An 18,781-nucleotide genomic window follows, 5' to 3' on the forward strand; every position below is an offset into this window, starting at 1 on the left:
TATGAATTGTGTGTGTATATATGTATGTGTATTATGTGTTTATGTATGTAAATACTGTATATGTAAGGTGTATATGTATTGTGTATGTATGTAAATAGATGGATTATGTGTGCGTATATACAGTGTATATGTATTGTTTGTGTGTATGTATATATGTATTACGTATGTATGTAAGTATATTTATTGTATGTGTATGTATGCAATGTGTCTGTAGTCAGTATATGTATAGTGATGTGTGTGTGTGTGTGTATATTTATGTAATTTTATATATTTTGTGTTAGGCTATGTTCACACGGAGTATTTTGGGGGAGGAATATCTGCCTCAAAGCTCCAAACGGAATTTTGAGGCAGATATTCCTCCCCCAAAATACTCCGTGTGAATAGCAATTATCGCGCCGTTTTTCGCCCGCGGCCATTGAGCGCCGCGGGCATAAAACACGCTTTCTCCTGCCTCCCATTGAAGTCAATGGGAGGTCGGAGGCGGAAGCGCCCGAAGATAGGGCATGTCGCTTCTTTTTCCCGCGAGGCAGTTTTACTGCTCGCGGGAAAAAGACGCCGACGCCTCCCATTGAAATCAATGGGAGGCGTTCTCGGGCCGTTTCTGCCGAGTTTTGCGACGCGGTTTCCGCGTCAAAAAACTCGGCAAAAGACCCCGTGTGAACATAGCCTAAGTATATGTATTGTTTGTGTATGCATATAAGTTTATTTAGTGTGTATTTATTTAAGTATATGTATTGTGTGTGTACATATGTAAGTATATGTATATAAATGCATGTACAGTATATATATATATCCAGTTTATAATCTTGATTTCCAGAAATGCACCTAAGCCCTAGTATAACTACTTTAGAATATCCGCCTGTCTGCGCCCAGTCCAGATCATTAGTACAAAATGTTGGTGACAGCTAACTCTTGTGAACGGAGACTTTATTTCCAGACTTTAATCCAAGTCATACGCTATGTTGCCGACTAGCCAGAATCCGTTGTACGCAGTCGTGATTGATCCCTGTTTTGGTTTGGTTTGAGCCGCAGTCTGTTGTTCTGTTATTTTTGGCCTCTAAATAGCCGATCACTGCAGAATACAGCGCACTAACAGTTTATGGCTTACTCAGAACATATTAATAACTTACAGACTGTACGTTATATAATCATTATTATTATAAGCTTATTCCCAAATGTTCTTCGTCCAGAGCCAAAATATAAAGGGCAAATTACTAAGTGCTGAAAAGTGGGCAGCAAATACAAAGAAGCGAGAATGTTTATTCGGGCACAGTTATTTCTGTTTCTGGTTACATAGTTCACAGTGATTTGTACACCGATGTTAAAATAGTTTTTTATGTCTGATTTCTGACACTTCTAAGAAGGGGTCAGCCAGGCTCTATTCCTAGAATTGTGCATTTGTCTCTAGGAATGTGTATCTTGTGTATTAATTGTGAATCCCTCATTTGTTTGTTATTACATTTGTTACACTAAAACCCAGGAACAATCTGTCACCCCATCAGGGTAACCAAGCGCTGGTCATATGCGGCCTCCTACTGCAATTACAAAAATAATGATACTTTACTTTTAAGGTTCTGTTCGCAACACTTTAAGAAAGCCTATGTTAGGGGCATATGTTGTGAGTATCTCCCGGCGTTTACATTCCGCATGGCATACATTTTTTTTTACTCTCTACCTCTGTATACTCTGTATGGAATAGTTAGTCTACTACGCTATTGCGAACTGCAAAAAAAATATATACTGCTCCGATGTAGGCCAAAAAGTCACTCTTCGGTCTCTGGCAGGTTAATGGAGCACTATGAATACTTTTGGCATATAAACCAGGGGCTTTATCCAGTGTATACATAAACTTATACTCTTAGGCTCTTATACTCTTAGGCTCTTATACTCTTAGGCTCTTATACTCTTAGGCTCTTATACTCTTAGGCTCTTATACTCTTAGGCTCTTATACTCTTAGGCTCTTATACTCTTAGGCTCTTATACTCTTAGGCTCTTATACTCTTAGGCTCTTATACTCTTAGGCTCTTATACTCTTAGGCTCTTATACTCTTAGGCTGTGTTCACATCATCGTCTGTGTTCAGCTGAGGGGTTCCATCTGAGGTTTCCGTCGGGTTAACCCCTCAGCGGAAAGTCAAATGGAAATCTCAGCTTCCGTTTCCCTCACCATTGAACTCAATGGTGACGGAAACCTTTCTCCTGAAAACAGCACTGTAATTTCAGCCGTAACGGATGCTGCCGTGTGAACATACCCTCAGGCCTTAAAATGTCAGGGGAAATAGCCCAAATACATATGTGTCCGCCCAAAAAAAAATGTGTGTATAGGAGACAGCATAGCATATCTATAGCACTACGACCCTATAAACTATGATTGGCTCAGCAGACAGTATCACACATGATAGGATTAGATACAGTGGCTCAGCAGACAGTATCACACATGATAGGATTAGATACAGTGGCTGAGCAGACAGTATCACACATGATAGGATTAGATGCAGTGGCCCAGCAGACAGTATCACACATGATAGGATTAGATACAGTGGCTGAGCAGACAGTATCACACATGATGGGATTAGATACAGTGGCTCAGAAGGCAGTATCACACATGATAGGATTAGATACAGTGGCTGAGCAGACAGTATCACACATGATAGGATTAGATACAGTGGCTCAGCAGACCGTATCACACATGATTGGATTAGATACAGTGGCTCAGCAGACCGTATCACACATGATTGGATTAGATACAGTGGCTCAGCAGACAGTATCACACATGATTGGATTAGATACAGTGGCTCAGCAGACCGTATCACACATGATTGGATTAGATACAGTGGCTCAGCAGACAGTATCACACATGATTGGATTAGATACAGTGGCTCAGCAGACCGTATCACACATGATAGGATTAGATACAGGACTCCGCTCGCTGACATTGCGGCTCCAGCGCTGGACCCAGGAATGGTAAGAATAATAATTTTGCTTCTTTATGTGTTACTAATTATTTTTGTGTGTTTGTGTTTTTTTACAGGTTCGGTTGTTGGACTTCGGATACGAGGACTTCAATGACGGCGTTTTTTTATTCTCAATAAAATGGTTAATGAGGGTTGTGTTTTTTTATTTCAATAAAATATTTTTTCTATGTGCTTGTATCTTTTTAAACTTTATTATCACCGCCTTAGTAATGGCCGCTGGCTGATTGACAACCTCCATTACTAAGGCGGGGCTTAATGTGAGCCGGTGCAAAGGCCAATACTAACCCCCATTATTACCCCGGTACCCACCGCCACCAGGGGTTCTGGGAAGAGCCGGGTACGAACCAGTACCCGACCATCTGTAGTGACGGGCAGGCACCGGGGTGGCCGCAGGCTGGTAGTATTAGGCTGGGGAAGGCCAAAAACAGTGGCCCTTCCCACCCTGGTAATGCTGTCTGTTACTGCTGTGTTGTATCTGGCTGGTTATGAAAATTGGGGGGGGACCCGACATCGTTCTTTCCAATTATTTTTTATTTTATTTTTTTTAAATGACGTGGGGTCCCCCCCATTTTTCATAACCAGCCAGATACAAAAAAGCAGCAGCAGCCTAGCATTACCAGGGTGGGAAGGGCCACTGTTTTTGGCCTTTCCCCTCCTGATAATACCAGCCTGCGGCCGCCCCAGTGGCCGACCATCGCTACAGATGGTCAAGTACTGGATGGTACCCGGCTCTTCCCAGCACCCCTGGTGGCGGTGGGTACCGGGGTAATAAAGGGGGTTAGTGTTAGCCTCTGCACCGGCTAACACTAAGCCCCGCCTTAGCAATGGATGCTGTCAATCAGCCGGCGGCCATTACTAAGGCGGTAGTAATATAGTTTAAAAAAAAAACACAAAGACATAGAAAAAATAATTTATTGAAATAAAAAAAAAAACACACAACCCTCATTAACCATTTTATTAATAAAAAAAAAAGCTGTCATCGAAGTAGTCCTGGAATCCGACGTAGTCCAACGACCGAACCTGTAAGAAAACACACAAAAAACGATTAGTAACACATGTGTTGGGCTTGGATACAGGGCCGATGTGTGATACTGTCTGTGGGACCCTGTATCTAAGCCTACCACAAGGTAGGCTTAGATACAGGGTCCAGCAGACAGTAATCTTATACAGTATAAGATTACTGTGTGCTGGGTCCCTGTATCTAAACCTACAGTGTGGGAGGCTTATATACAGGGCCCATCAGACAGGATCACACATGGGCCATGTATCTAAGCCTACCATGTGATTGGCTTAGATACAGGGCCCAGCAGACAGCATCACACAATCTGTGATCCTGTCTAATGGGCCCTCTAAGCCTGCTACATCGTAGGCTTAAAGGGGTTGTACAGTCCCTAAACATTGATGGCCTATCCTCAGGATAGGCCATCAATAGCTTATGTGTCGGGGTCCGGGACCCGCCAATCAGCTGTTATGAAGGGGCCGCGGCACTCGTACGAGAGCTGCTTCGCCTTCATTTCACTACTCGCTCACACTGAATCGCCGACACCGATTCACAGTGTGACCGGAATGAAGGGGAAGCAGCTCTCGTACGAGTGCCGCGGCCCCTTCATAACAACTGATTGGCGGGTCCCGGGAGTCGGACCCCGCCAGTCAGGGCAACTAATCTTACCTTCCTCTTCAGCCGCGGCGGAAGTTCTGTCCTCTCGATGCTGTGCGCGGCGCATAGCGCTGTGACGTCATGCGCTGCGCACAGCGCTTGACGTCAGGACCTCCGCTGCGATCCGGCACCAGGAAGGTAAGTACAGTCTGTTACTATAGTAACAGGGGCCCGCAGCCCGAGTTACTATAGTAACTTTTTATTGATGTGGTGCGGGGCGCTGTGGGCCCCCTGGCTTCGGGGCCCGGTCGCAATTGCGACCACTGCGACCCCTATAGCTACGCCAGTGACAGTGCCCTCTGTAGATTATGCCACAGTGCCCTCTGTAGATTATGCCACAGTGCCCTCTGTAGATTATGCCATAGTGCCCTCTGTAGATTATGCCACAGTGCCCTCTGTAGATTATGCCACAGTGCCCTCTGTAGATTATGCCACAGTGCCCTCTGTAGATTATGCCACAGTGCCCTCTGTAGATTATGCCACAGTGCCCTCTGTAGATTATGCCACAGTGCCCTCTGTAGATTATGCCACAGTGCCCTCTGTAGATTATGCCACAGTGCCCTCTGTAGATTATGCCACAGTGCCCTTTGTAGATTGTGCCACAGTGCCCTCTGTATATAGTGCCAAAGTGCCGTCTGTAAATACTGCCACAGTGCCCTCTGTAGATAATGTCACATTGCCCTCTGTAGATAGTGCCACACACACCTCCTGTAGAAAGTTCCACACACACCCTTGTAGAAAGTTCCACACACACAAACCCCTGTAGATAGCGCCATGCACCCCACCCTGTAGATAGGGCTACACCGCCCTCCCTGTAGCTAGCGCCATTGGGGCTCCCTCTAGGAGTAGAATCCCCAGCCTGAGCGTTGCCGACACTCTGGCCAGGGATTCCTCTTCTGCAGAAGCCCCTGACATCACTGTCCATATATGGAGAGTGACGTCAGGGGCTTCTCCAGGAGCGGAATCCCTAGCCAGAGCGGCGGCTGGATGGGGATTCCAGTCCCAGAGGAGCCCCTGACGTCATTGTCGATATATGGAGCGGAATCCCTGGCAAGAGCGTCGGCAATGCTTTGGCCGGGGATTCCACTCCTGGAGGAGCTCCTGACTTTACTGTCCATATATGGATAGGGACATCAGGGGCTCCCTCTAGAAGCCAGAATGTCGGCAACGCTCTGGCTGTGGATTCCGATCCCGGAGGACCATGACGGCAGCATAAGCACCTGGCGGTCGAGTGGGCCCCCACAAGCGAAGTGGTCCCTGACACTTACCCGGGTTCGCAGGGTGCTGATGTTGGTCCTGGCGCTGACAAATTGGCTATATTAAAGGGGTTTTTCTAAGATTAGAAATAGTCTGTTTCTTTTTTCTACAACCATCACCACTCTTGTCCATTGGCTTTGTCTGAAATTAGAGCTCAGCTTTACTTTATTCAAGTGCATGGGGTTGTGATGCAATACTAGACATAACACATTGACAAAACTGGTACTGTTTCTGTGAAAAATAAAAGCTGAATATTTTTCTAATTTTAGAGAACTGCTTTAAGGACAGGTTCTAAGGATTCTGAGGATCCAGCTTTTCCTCTGCCCAGCTTCTTTTTTAGTGTACTCCTGGACAAAATAGACAGGAAAAAAATGCAAATATATATGGTGCAAACCTACGACTGCAGATAGCAGGGGAAGATTTCAATTTCTGATGCACAGACAGCCAAAGATGCGACAAATTTATTTAGAGGTGTGCGCCTTTCCTATTAAATTTGGTGCACTGTACTAATGAAACACCAGTATAAATAAATTCCCCTATTGTGTGGTGTGTAATGGTAATGTTATTTAGTTAAAGGGGGTTGTCTGCTTTAGATTTGTTATAAAGATCCACTGACAAAAATGTAATCACAGGGTGTTCTGTTGCTAAGACCCCCATAGATCAGCTGTAATCTGTGAATGAACCCAGGCACAAGTGTTCAGTTTCATTTCAGCTCCAGCACAGAAAAAATTAAACTTTACACAGAACCCATTGAAATCAATGGGTTGTCTGTGTAATGCATGGAGGTGTTGTGTCCTTAAGAGCGAGACGCTCTGTGAAGCACCTTTCAAAGAGGATTTCCCGCCAAAACATAAAAATGTGCAAATTAGTAGATCAGTTGCCAATGTTTGGTAATTATTTTTTATTTACGTACAGATATATTAGGGCCTGTTCCCGTTCATCGGTAATCAATGGTAATGTAAACGGAAGCTATGGTTTCCATTTGGCTTTCCGTTCATCGGTTCCTCCGATGGAAAGGTTGAATAGAACCGATGAACGGAAACCCGTCGCTGATGTGAACACACCCTTAGTACTTTCAGTTTTGTTGTGGTGACCATTTTTACACAGTGACAGCAGAAGTGCAGCCATATTGGTTGTCACCCTTGAATTAGCTTCTCAGAAACTTTCAGCATCTCTAGTCAATAACAAACTTGCAACTTCTGAGAAGCGAATGCAAAAATGACAACAAATGTGGCCAAATATTCCATGTCTCTGTAAATAAAACATAATAGTAATAACCAATTTTGCATGTTTGGTGTCAAAAATCTCTTTAAGGGAGTATTCAAGAAAACTCAAGTTAGTAGAAAAATTATTAGAGGAGGGGGTGTAAAATTGAGAGCTGAAACGTTAGCATTTTTAAGCGGCTGGGTAGCGACTTTAAGACACCTCTGGTATTGCCTCTCATAGGAGGAAACACATTGATCATCCAAAAGAATCCAAAACAGTCTATTTATTAACATTCACTGACATTACTCTGAGCTTGTGGACTGTATTACGATGCCTGAAGGATACATTGATCCAGTTCTGACAAAAATTTGTGAGGTAAATCTAACCACACCATCTCAGCCCAGTCCATGATGAGGCCAAGTATAGGGAGATTAAAATGGGGCACATTTATTATGTTGTCTAATATTTAGACATTGTAAACATAGACCAGGCAGTCAGAAGATGCGCCAAATTTATCACAGTGGCGCATATTTGGCGCATCTTGCTAGACGTGTTAGACACTTTTCTCTTCCTTATACCATTGCTTGGTTGACTAAGTTAATGGCAGTTTTTTGCACCAAAATCTTGTTGCAATTTTGGCACACATCAGTACATTTCAAGCCACACTCTCTTTCCGCTGACAGCCCCGGAATACAGTAGCAGCAAAGTGGGTGAGACTTAACGAATCTCATCCACCCACTGCGTAATATTTCCGTCCCGAAATTCACATGCGGTTCGTATTTTTCTATCCCCAGCATATCAATTCCTGCTGCGGAAAGTCAACTGAATTGCTGCGTTTTTCAGAGGAGATATCATCATCTCACGGACTTGGTGCGAAATGGTGCGGTTTTTCCGCAGCGGTATGTCTGCTAGTTTTTCTGCAGCAATTCCGTTACGTGTGAACAAGCCCTAAATCTGCCCCCATGTGTTTATATGATCGGAAGCACTTAATTTTAGAAAAGAGAAGAATTGGCTCCCGGCTGCACCAGTTTCGCCCACTGATCTTAATGAAACCTCCCACAAAATGCACCAAATGTAATGCCGATTATTATCCTATTCTTTATCCTTTTAAAGGTTTCAGATGTAAAAGTAATTCTTACCGAAATCCAAGATTATTGGGTATCTCTGCCAAATCTATTCTGCAGTGAAAAGGTTATTGCTGGTCCAGGCAATGAAGACAAGTGCTGGAATGGAATGGCCAGAGCAAGGTCAGTCTGCTTGTGTAAAGCCAGGTTACGTCTGCTGGTTGGCGCTTTATTGTTGTATTTCCTCTGAACTTTTGTTGTGATTGTCTGCCTTTAGGTACATGCCTGAGCGTATGGGCAGTGGACTCGCCAATCAGATAAATAATCCTGAGATTGATGTGGATATTACAAAGCCTGACATGACCATCCGTCAGCAGATCATGCAGCTGAAGATTATGACTAATCGTCTCCGCAATGCCTACAATGGAAATGACGTCGATTTTCAAGACACAAGTAAGTGAACAGTACAGAATGTAATTCAAGAGATTTACGGCAATCCTAAAGTAACACAGCGGTTTAGCCTCACTATCTTTGGCGGCATTCTGATTATATAACGGGACAGCCAGAAAATCCCAAATCCCTGCTGCTTGCCTATGAGCGTCTTGTTGATTATGGGCTGTTTTTCAACAATTTGTTGTTTGAACTTTATTTGGTCTATAGGTGACACTTTTTTTTTCATGATAATAATATTTAAAACAGAGCGAGAGAACCGGCTACCACGGGAGCAAACGATATCCGTTAATCCAATCACACACTTATAAACTTATATACCGATGCCGGAGCCATTGACACATTGATCACAATCCTATAAAGAGAAAACAACTATATATACTTTGGTCTAAATCTCTCAATGTCCGTTCACCGTGACTTAATCAAATATATAAACGGATTCTGAGAGGCTATTGGAGTTCAGGCGTGCAATTTTGTTATCAATGCCGTTGCATTTACGCACGTCTCCCGAGAAAAGGAATTCCCATGTCAAATACATACGCACTCTCCGCATCCTTTAGGTTCCAAATCGGTGCCTTTAATATCAGCGCTTGCTCTCCCCTACTTCCTCTCTCACAGCCGATCTCCAGCTAATTTCAAACTGCAAGTGGGGAACCAAGTAAAATAATCGAATGGTGAGACCAGATATGAAGGTAAACGTGTGTGCTGCTTCAATTATTCTCACAGGACAGTCGTTTTCCAAATAGTATATTAATAAAAACAGCTTACAGTTCCCGACCGGTTTCGCCTTCCGGCTTGAGATAGATCTGTGAGATGTTTTCTTATTAATATGCTTTTTTATTCATAATAAAAGGAGCACACGCTTTTACCTTTTCTATCTGGTTCCACACATTGTCTTTTCCATGGTTCCCCACTTAGTAGTTCGGAATTTGCCGGAGGTTGGACATTCGGTGTGAGAGCTTTGTCTCTTGACGTAATCTAGTCGGCACAGGCATCCGTAGCGAGGAGGTGGAGTAGAGGGAACGCGGATACCAGGGGTGCGAAAATTGGAATCTGGAAGAAGCTGGGACTGCGTACCTATTTGACCCGGGGATTTCTTCTCTCGGGGGCCGGGAATTATTGCTACGACATTGATAACAACATTGCTCTTACGGAAGTGATGATAGGATTCCTATGATAGAACTACAATTTCTGAAGGCAACTATGCAATACATGTGAGTTCATGCTCTAATTTATACTTAGGCCTCATGTACACAAGCCTAGTACTTGGGATCTTTGTTGTACTTCGTGTGCTAATCATAGTAGTCTATGGGCCCCTTCATAACCGGTGTGCCTCTGATTCTTTTACACCAAGGTTTTTTCTCTCAGATTCTGTGGTAATCCATGAAAAAAAAAAAGTAGTGGCGTGCTCCCGCACATGCTGTGTATGCCGCTGTTTTGCTAAATTGACATTTGCAACAAGCCCTAGGTGGTATTTCTTGCAGGAATGCTGTGTGTCTTATACATTGACCTGAATGGGAGAAAAACCGTAACGTCAATATTAAATCAAAAGCAATATGATTGTAGTTTTTTGCACGTTTCCACAATGCGGTTCCCACAGAAGATGTTCTTACGGGAACTGTAAGCAAGGGAGGAACCAAACGTACCTATCCTGGGTGTTACCCGGTGCTCTCCTAGTCTTAAGGATACCCACTAATGTGTATTAAACGATATTGTGTCCAATCTTCTTGCTCTACCTAAAAATCCAGACTTCTTTCTTATATTTGACCACGTATTTGGTTTGTCTGAGGTTTATTAGCAAATTGGGAGAAGACCACATCTCACAGGCTAAGGCTGGATTCACACGAGCGTGTGCTTTTTGCTCACGCAAAAAACGCGGTGTTTTGCCTGCGCAAAAGGCACTTAACAACTCCGTGTGTCAGCCCTGTATGATGCGCGGCTGCGTGCTTTTCGCGCAGCCACCATAAGGGGGAATTCACACGAGCGTGTATTCGGTCCGTGCGGGCCGCGTGGTTTTCACGCGCCACGCACAGACCAATACAAGTCTATGGGGCAGTACAGACAGTCCGTGCTTTTTGCGCAGCGTTTGTCAGCTGCGCAAAAAGCGCGACAGGTTCAACATCTCCGCGTATTTCACGCATCACGCACCCATTGAAGTCCATGGGTGCGTGAAAACCACGCAGGTCGCACGGAAGCACTTCCGTGCGAACCAACTGAAACAGCGCACCAGCTGTCAAAAGGATGAATGTAACCAGAAAAGCACCACGTGCTTTTCTGTTTCCAAACATCCAAATGGAGTCTTTTTGAGATGAGCGAACCTGGACAATCGAACCGAACTTCACCGGGTTCGGCCGAACTTCACCGGGTTCGGCCGAACTCGTTTTGGCCGAACCCGGCAAAAAAATTTCCAGTATGCGACGTCCGGAGATAGTCACAGTCCAGGGTGCTGAAAGAGTTAAACTGTTTCAGCACCATGGACAGTGACTACCGATCCCAATAAACATGAACCTGTAAAAAAAAACGAAGTTCTGACTTACCGATAACTCCCGGCTTCTTCCTCCAGTCTGACCTCCCGGGATGACAATTCAGTCCAAGTGACAGCTCCAGCCAAGCACAGGCTGCAGCGGTCACATGGACTGCCGCGTCATCCAGGGAGGTGGGGCCCGATGTCAAGAGAGGCGCGTCACCAAGGACGCGTCACCAAGGCAACGGCCGGGAAGTTCTCGGTAAGTACGAACTTTTTCTTTTTTTTTAACAGGTTGCTGTATATTGTGTTCGGCATTCACTGTCGAGGGTGCTGAAAGAGTTACTGCCGATCAGTTAGCTCTTTCAGCACCTTGGACAGTGACGGGCATCGACTAGCCTCATCTCTATGATGGCGGCTGCGCGAAAATCAGGCAGCCGCGCATCATACACGGATGACACACGCAGCTGTCAAATGGTTTTTGTGCGCACAAAACGCTGCGTTGTTTGCGCGCGCAAAAACGCAACGTCCGTCTGTATCTGCCCTAATTATGACACTCCATTTGGATGTTTGTAAACAGAAAAGCACGTGGTGCTTTTCTGTTTTCATTCATCCTTTTCACTGCTGTTGCGCGAATCACGCTTGTCCCACAGAAGTGCTTCTGTGTGGCATGCGTGGTTTTCACGCACCCATTGACTTCAATGGGTGCGTGATGCGCGAAAAACGCTCAAAGAACGGACATGTCGTGACTTTTACGCAGCGGACTAACGCTGCTTAAAAATCACGCAACTGTCTGCACAGCCCCATAGACTAATATAGATCCGTGCGACGCGCGTGAAAATCACGCGCGTTGCACGGACGTATATCCCGTTCGTCTGAATAAGCCCTAAGGGTAAGGCCACACGGTGTGTTTATGTTGCAATTTAATAAACCGCAGCAGGACATTTTTCAATAGAAGTCAATGGTGAAATTTGTGTTATGGACAGACGGCTGCTATTATATTACAATGTGTTTATTGTGCGAGTGACCACATCTTCATAATGTCTGACCGCATGCAGTTAATGACCGCGCTGCCAAAGTTGTTGCTGAACTGCTTGCGTTTTTGCTGACCGGTCTGCAATGCCTTGTAATGACCTATATACAGGAAGCGCCTAACAAACTTCAACACGGGGGAAAACTATGTCCATAAACTATGTGCGTAAAAAAACACAACAGAACAGCAGCATTACAGACAAAAAAATGCATGCAGTTGACCGCATGCAGTTTTCAAACGCAACAAAACCGCGTCAACGGCGCTCCATGTGGTCTTACCCTAAAAGCGACCACTTTTGATCACTAGTGATCATCCATTGCAGTCAATCACGCGTTATGGTCATACTGCAGTTTTTGCCAAAACTTCGGAACAACGGCAGCAAAAAATACGATGTGTTAACCGGCTGTAAGTACACTTAGAGATAGTGTGCTCCGCAGCAAAATCGCACTCTGTTTTGCTGCTAATTGCAGATTTTGCAATGCATTTTTGGACCGCAAGGCTTGTACAGAAACATCACATGGTTTCAAAATGTTTCACCTGTACAAGCCACACGACACACTACCGCTACACGTATGAGCACCCTATAGATTATCAGATGATCAGCACCAGGTTTAGCAAACTGATAATGGATTGCAGTGTTTAGCCAAGGCTTCGTTCACATCTGCGCTATGGCTTCGTTCCGTCTGAGCTTTCCGTCGGAACAGAACCCTGACAGATACAAACGGAAACCATAGGTTTCCGTTTCCATCACCATTGATTTCAATGGTGACGGATCCGGTGCCAATGATTTACGTTTGTCTCCGTTGTGCAAGGGTTCCGTCGTTTTGACGGAATCAATAGCGTAGTCTTAGTCGACAATAGCGTAGTCTAACCTGCGTGTCATGCGACACTAACCTCCGTTTTATCTACACAGGTGATGACATCAGCGGCTCAGGGAGCGGAGACGGCTGCAGCGATACTGGATGCACCAGAACAGTTTCCAGAGACTCCTCTGTAATACACACACAAACTCATGTAGTTCTTAAAGAGAAATCACCAGGGTCGAATGGAAACGCCAGCTTAAACTCAAGGAACCTAGTGCTACTACTTGCCGCTTTGCTTATGGCACACTTTGCCAGGTGGTAACCTCTATGAATCGTCATATAAAGGGAATGCGGTTACTTTTCTCCCTAAATAAACTTGACCTTCTTCTATATTTGGAAGTAGATAAGAATGGAAAGGAAGCGAGTACTGGAGAACAGGCCACTATAACACTGTGCTCTTCTGCAGGCTCAGCCGGTCTCCATACCTGTACATTTTTTGTAATTGCGTGTATTTTATTTTCTGATACAGATAAAACATATCTGTTTTGGTTTTTTTTCCCCTTTGGTTGATAGGAAAAAATGTTAAGTGACATAAAACTTCACTAATATTGTCTCTTTTCTAAAATTCAAAATAAAATCACAAAAAAATTGTAAAATGTAAAATATTTATTAGTGCAAAGACATACTGTTCTATACATATACAACTGACAAACACAAAAAGCAATGTATGCAATTTTCCTTGTTTCTATATAAAGTACATTTTTCTTCATATCCGTCACTGGGAGTTTTATTTTGTCGATTCTCAGATTCAGCAGAAACCATGAAGTCCTGAGCGGTATCGCAGATTCCGGTTTAGTCAGATAAACATTATCTGGGTCACTTAGCTGGGGGGGTTTGATGTCGTTGGTACTAGGTATGAATCCGCAAAGCAATTTTGCTTTGTAGTCACTCTACCACATTTAGGATGTTTTGTTTTTTTAGAACAAATTTTTATTGAACATTTTTTAATCCACTACAGAAACAAAGAAAAAAGTACATACAAAAGTCCTATCAAATAGACCATAAAAACAAAAATGCACATTTAGGTGACCATATCCCATAAAGCAAAATAAAAACTCAATAGTTTACAGACCATCACATAAGTGTAAGGGCTCATCCGCACGCTGTGGAATTGCCGTGTTTTTTCCGGCCGGAAAACACGCAGCAAAATACAGTAGCAGCATAGTGAATGAGATTTAACAAATCTTTTCCACACGCAGCGTAAAAATTCTGAGCATAAATTGACCTGCGGTGCGTATTTTTCGGACTGCAGCATGTCCATTCCTGCTGCGGAAACTGGCCAGAATTGCTGCGTTTTTCAGAGATGTTACCATCTCCCAGCATTGTGAAAAACGCCTCAAAATACGCACCCTTTTCTGCCATAAAAATTTCAGGAAATGGTGCGTTTTTACCGCAGCAGAATATCTGCGTTTTTCAACAGAATTGCTGCAGAAATTTTCAGCCGCAATTCCGTTGTATGTGGACAAGAGTATACGTCACAGCAGGGGCGTAGATATAGGGGGTGCAGGGGTAGCAGTCGCACCAAGGCCCTGGAATCTGAGGGCCTCCAGGGTCTAAGAAGTCTCCAGTATTATAAATAATATATGGTAGATGGGGGCCCTGTTATAGATTTTGCATTGGGACCCCTGAGCTTTAAAGAGGCTCTGTCACCAGATTTTGCAACCCCTATCTCCTATTGCAGCAGATCGGCGCTGCAATGTAGATTACAGTAACATTTTTATTTTTTTAAAAACAAGCATTTTTGGCCAAGTTATGACCATTTTTGTATTTATGCAAATGAGGCTTGCAAAAGTACAACTGGGCGTGTTTAAAGTAAAAGTCCAACTGGGCGTGTATTATGTGCGTACATCGGGGCGTGTTTACTACTTTTACTAGCTGGGCGCTCTGATGAGAAGTATCATCCACTTCTCTTCAGAACGCCCAGCTTCTGGCAGTGCAGACACAGCGTGTTCTCGAGAGATCACGCTGTGACGTCACTCACTTCCTGCCCCAGGTCCTGCATCGTGTCGGACGAGCGAGGACACATCGGCACCAGAGGCTACAGTTGATTCTGCAGCAGCATCGGCGTTTGCAGGTAAGTCGATGTAGCTACTTACCTGCAAACGCTGATGCTGCTGCAGAATCAACTGTAGCCTCTGGTGCCGATGTGGCCGACACGATGCAGGACCTGGGGCAGGAAGTGAGTGACGACACAGCGTGATCTCTCGAGAACACGCTGTGTGTCTGCACTGCCAGAAGCTGGGTGTTAACGAACAGAAGTGGATGATGCTGATTCGTCAGCATCATACGGTTCCATTCACAACGCCCAGCTAGTAAAAGTAGTAAAAACGCCCCGATGTACACACATAATACACGCCCACTTGTACTTTTACTGTAAATACGCCCAGTTGTACTTTTGCAAACCTCATTTGCATAAATACAAAAATGGTCATAACTTGGCCAAAAATGCTCGTTTTTAAAAAAATAAAAACGTTACTGTAATCTACATTGCAGCGCCGATCTGCTGCAATAGGAGATAGGGGTTGCAAAATCTGGTGACAGAGCCTCTTTAAGTTACGCCTCTGAGTCACTGTATATCATGCCATTCGACAGGATATAGGCAGACACAAGAGGGGCGGGGGAATCCGGTGCTTCTCTGAGCCCAAATGTAATCCCAGATGGCATCAAAGAGATCAAGTCGATCATTAATGGTAGCCATCAAATGTCAGGGTCTGTGAATATCAGAAATACGGAAAAAGTGGTCATCTCTCGTGGGTGGAGAAGTTTGCTTCCATGAACGAGCGATAAGGCATTGAGCCGCCGTCAATATATGAAGAAGCAGCCTAGAGGATTTAGGATGTTTTATTTTACCAGTCGGTTTCCCTGACGTGCATGTTTTAGTACCGTAATTACTTGTATTTCCCATAAAAGAACAATTCTGGAGCATCTTTTCTTAGAACTCTGCATTGTGCCATTCCTGTGTTATTCCTCCTGGAAATTCATCAATGAAATGAAATCTGGTATTACCATTCCCCTTTCAATAGGGTGTGTCCCTCCCTACACATTCCGACATTGTCAGCGCTGATTTATCAATTTCCAGGAGGAATAACAGAGGATAAGTTCAAAGGTGATAGCAACTATAGACAGCGCCATTACAGTTCCTAAATTGTCACCTTAAAAACGCATTCACTTCCTGTGTAGGAAGGCAGCATAAAGCACAATCGCTCTTCATCCTCTAGGTGTGCTTTCATCTCTGGCTGTGGATGACTGTCAGCCTGGTAGGTGTGAACTGTGTTGAAATGTCAGCGATAAAATCCAGAGCTCATGCACTGCCTAAGAACATGTTCCCCAAGAGCAGACGGAGTAAGTCCCTTCTCCAGTAATAGTCTTCCTGTTCACCATTGTCATGGACAAAACATGTAGTGTGGGAATTCTGCAATAAAAGGGAAACACCTCAAAATGGTCAAATCCTTTGTCAGAGCACTTACATTGATGGTTCCTTTATTGTGCGACTAAGGCTATGTTCACACGGAAACTCAAAAACGTCTGAAAATACGGAGCTGTTTTCAAGGGAAAACAGCTCCTGATTTTCAGAAGTTTTTTAAGCCACTCGTGATTTTCACTGCGTTTTTATAGAGTCAATGAAAAACTGCTTCAAAAACGTCCCAAGAATTGACCTGCACTTCTTTTTCGCAGTCGTTTTTTTTTTACGGCCCGAAAATAGGCCGTGTGAACATACCCTAACAATAATTATTTTATGAGGCGCCAAAAGCCTGAATGAAATGCTACATGTGCACTTTATTCAGAGAGCAAGGAGGCAGACATGGGTCCCATAGCACAGGATTTCCATTATTATCATGCGTCTTACCTGAACTTCAATTATCTGCTATTTCAAACTCTGAGGTAAAAATCTTGACTGCTAGTTTTCCACAAGAAATTCACATTCCCTACATAAACATAGTGGATGTGACACACAATATCATGGTGGTTCAACAGCCATTGGAATGAGACATCACGTTACCTTTAACCTCAGGAGGATGAACCTATAGGAAGTGTTTGCGGGAGGTTACAGGTTCTCAGGGCAGAAACGTAACCACACTGCCCATGTATTGTGAGCAGGGGGGGGTCATCTCTTTCGGGGCATGTAGGATTAATACAGGGTCTAGGACTGACTGGACAGGACCATATGAGCAGATTACATGAAGTGTTCAGCTCTTTACCTCATCCAGCTTCAGAATTCACCACCACTTCATTTCTACTGGTGGCCTGCATTCCTACCCACCCATACATTCCCTGCCCTCAGATTTTTTCTTGTCTTATTAGGGTCATGCGGGCACACAACTTCTAGATTGGCGGAAAATTGTCTCACCTTCCTGTAATATTATCGCCCCGATCATCCTACATATTCTGTCTTAGAACATTGCCAGAGTAATGGGGCAGTTTTGTTTCTACAGCTGTAGACTTTTTCCTGATCTGACCACCAGTCGTGTTTCCACATCAGTCTTCTGCACGATCTCTGCATGTTTACTGTACTAACTAATCCCTCAGCCTGTTTATCAATTTGCCTGGACTACAACTAACTATGGCGCTGCCTTTCTGGTCATCTCTCAGCATTATTTTGTCTGGTTGTCAGCTGTTGCCAGCTCTGAGGGTATGTGCACACACACTAATTACGTCCGTAATTGAGAACATGATTACAGTACGGGACAGTTGTCCTGCAGCGAGGCAGGGACTCCTAGCATCGTACATAAGTATGATGCTAGGAGCCCGGCTCCCTGCACTGTGTTCGGTCCGGTACTTGCGGCCGAAATACGTTCCGTCCATTACGGACGTAATTAGTGTGTGTGCACATACCCTGAGAGCCAGGGCCTTGGTATGTTCAAACCTGCTTCTGGGGTTTAGGGGTGAAGAATGTGAGGTTACGCTCCATTCCCCAATTTAGCCAGTGTTAAACCAATAATAGGCTGTGTTCACACAGAGTTTTTTGCAGGCGGAAAATTCTGCCTCAAAATTCCGTTTGGGATTTTGAGGCAGATTTTGACCTTCCTGCACAGCGTTTGCCGCGATTTTTGCCGCATTTTTCGCTCGCGCCCATTGAGTGCTACGGGCAAAAAACTCCACGAAATACGCTTTCTCTGCCTCCCATTGATGTCAATGGGAGGTCAGAGGCGTAAACACGCGAAGATAGGGCATGTCCCTTCTTTCTCCCGCAAGGCGATTTTACCGCTCGCGGGAGAAAACCGCCTCTGCCTCCCATTGAAATCAATGGGAGGCATTTTCGGACGGTTTTTGACGAGTTTTGCGGAGCGGTTTCTGCGCCAAAAAACTCGTCAAAATACTCTGTGTGAACCCAGGGGTTTTCTTGTTCTATGTAAATAATGCTTAATCACTGTACAATAAAAAGTTATGCATCTTTCTAATATACATGGTGGTTCAATTTCTCACAGTTTTGAAGATCTCTGCTTGTAGTCAGTGAATTGACATAGTTGCCTACATTTTTTGAACAGTCTATTACAGTTAGGGGAGATTCACACGAGCGTTGCGTTTTTGCGCGCGCAAACAACGCGGCGTTTTGCGAGCGCAAAAACCATTTGACAGCTGCGTGTGTCATGCGTGTCTGATGCGCGGCTGCGTGATTTTCGCGCAGCCGGCATCATAGAGATGAGGCTTGTCGACGCCCGTCACTGTCCAAGGTGCTGAAAGAGCTAACTCTTTCAGCACCCTCGACAGTGAATGCCGAACACAACAGCGATAAACCTGTAAAAAAAAAAGATAAAGTTCCTACTTACCGAGAACTTCCCGGCCGTTGCCTTGGTGACGCGTCCTTGGTGACG

At 44.5% G+C, this 18,781-nt stretch overlaps 1 protein-coding gene across 1 annotated transcript in view; it reads left to right on the plus strand.

Annotated features, from left to right (window-relative positions):
* GPC1 (glypican 1) overlaps positions 1-13,679 on the plus strand; it is a 75,572-nt gene extending 61,893 nt beyond the window's left edge. Inside the window, exons 7-9 of the mRNA XM_075861292.1 lie at positions 8,208-8,341; positions 8,436-8,611; positions 13,019-13,679. Coding sequence (XP_075717407.1) covers positions 8,208-8,341; positions 8,436-8,611; positions 13,019-13,230 — 522 coding nt within the window. The 3' untranslated portion in view covers positions 13,231-13,679. The remainder of the gene's footprint in view (positions 1-8,207; positions 8,342-8,435; positions 8,612-13,018) is intronic.
* Positions 13,680-18,781: the final 5,102 nt, after the last annotated feature.

This window comes from Rhinoderma darwinii, chromosome 4 (genome assembly GCF_050947455.1).
Source record: "Rhinoderma darwinii isolate aRhiDar2 chromosome 4, aRhiDar2.hap1, whole genome shotgun sequence".
NCBI classification, from domain to species: Eukaryota; Metazoa; Chordata; class Amphibia; order Anura; family Rhinodermatidae; genus Rhinoderma; species Rhinoderma darwinii.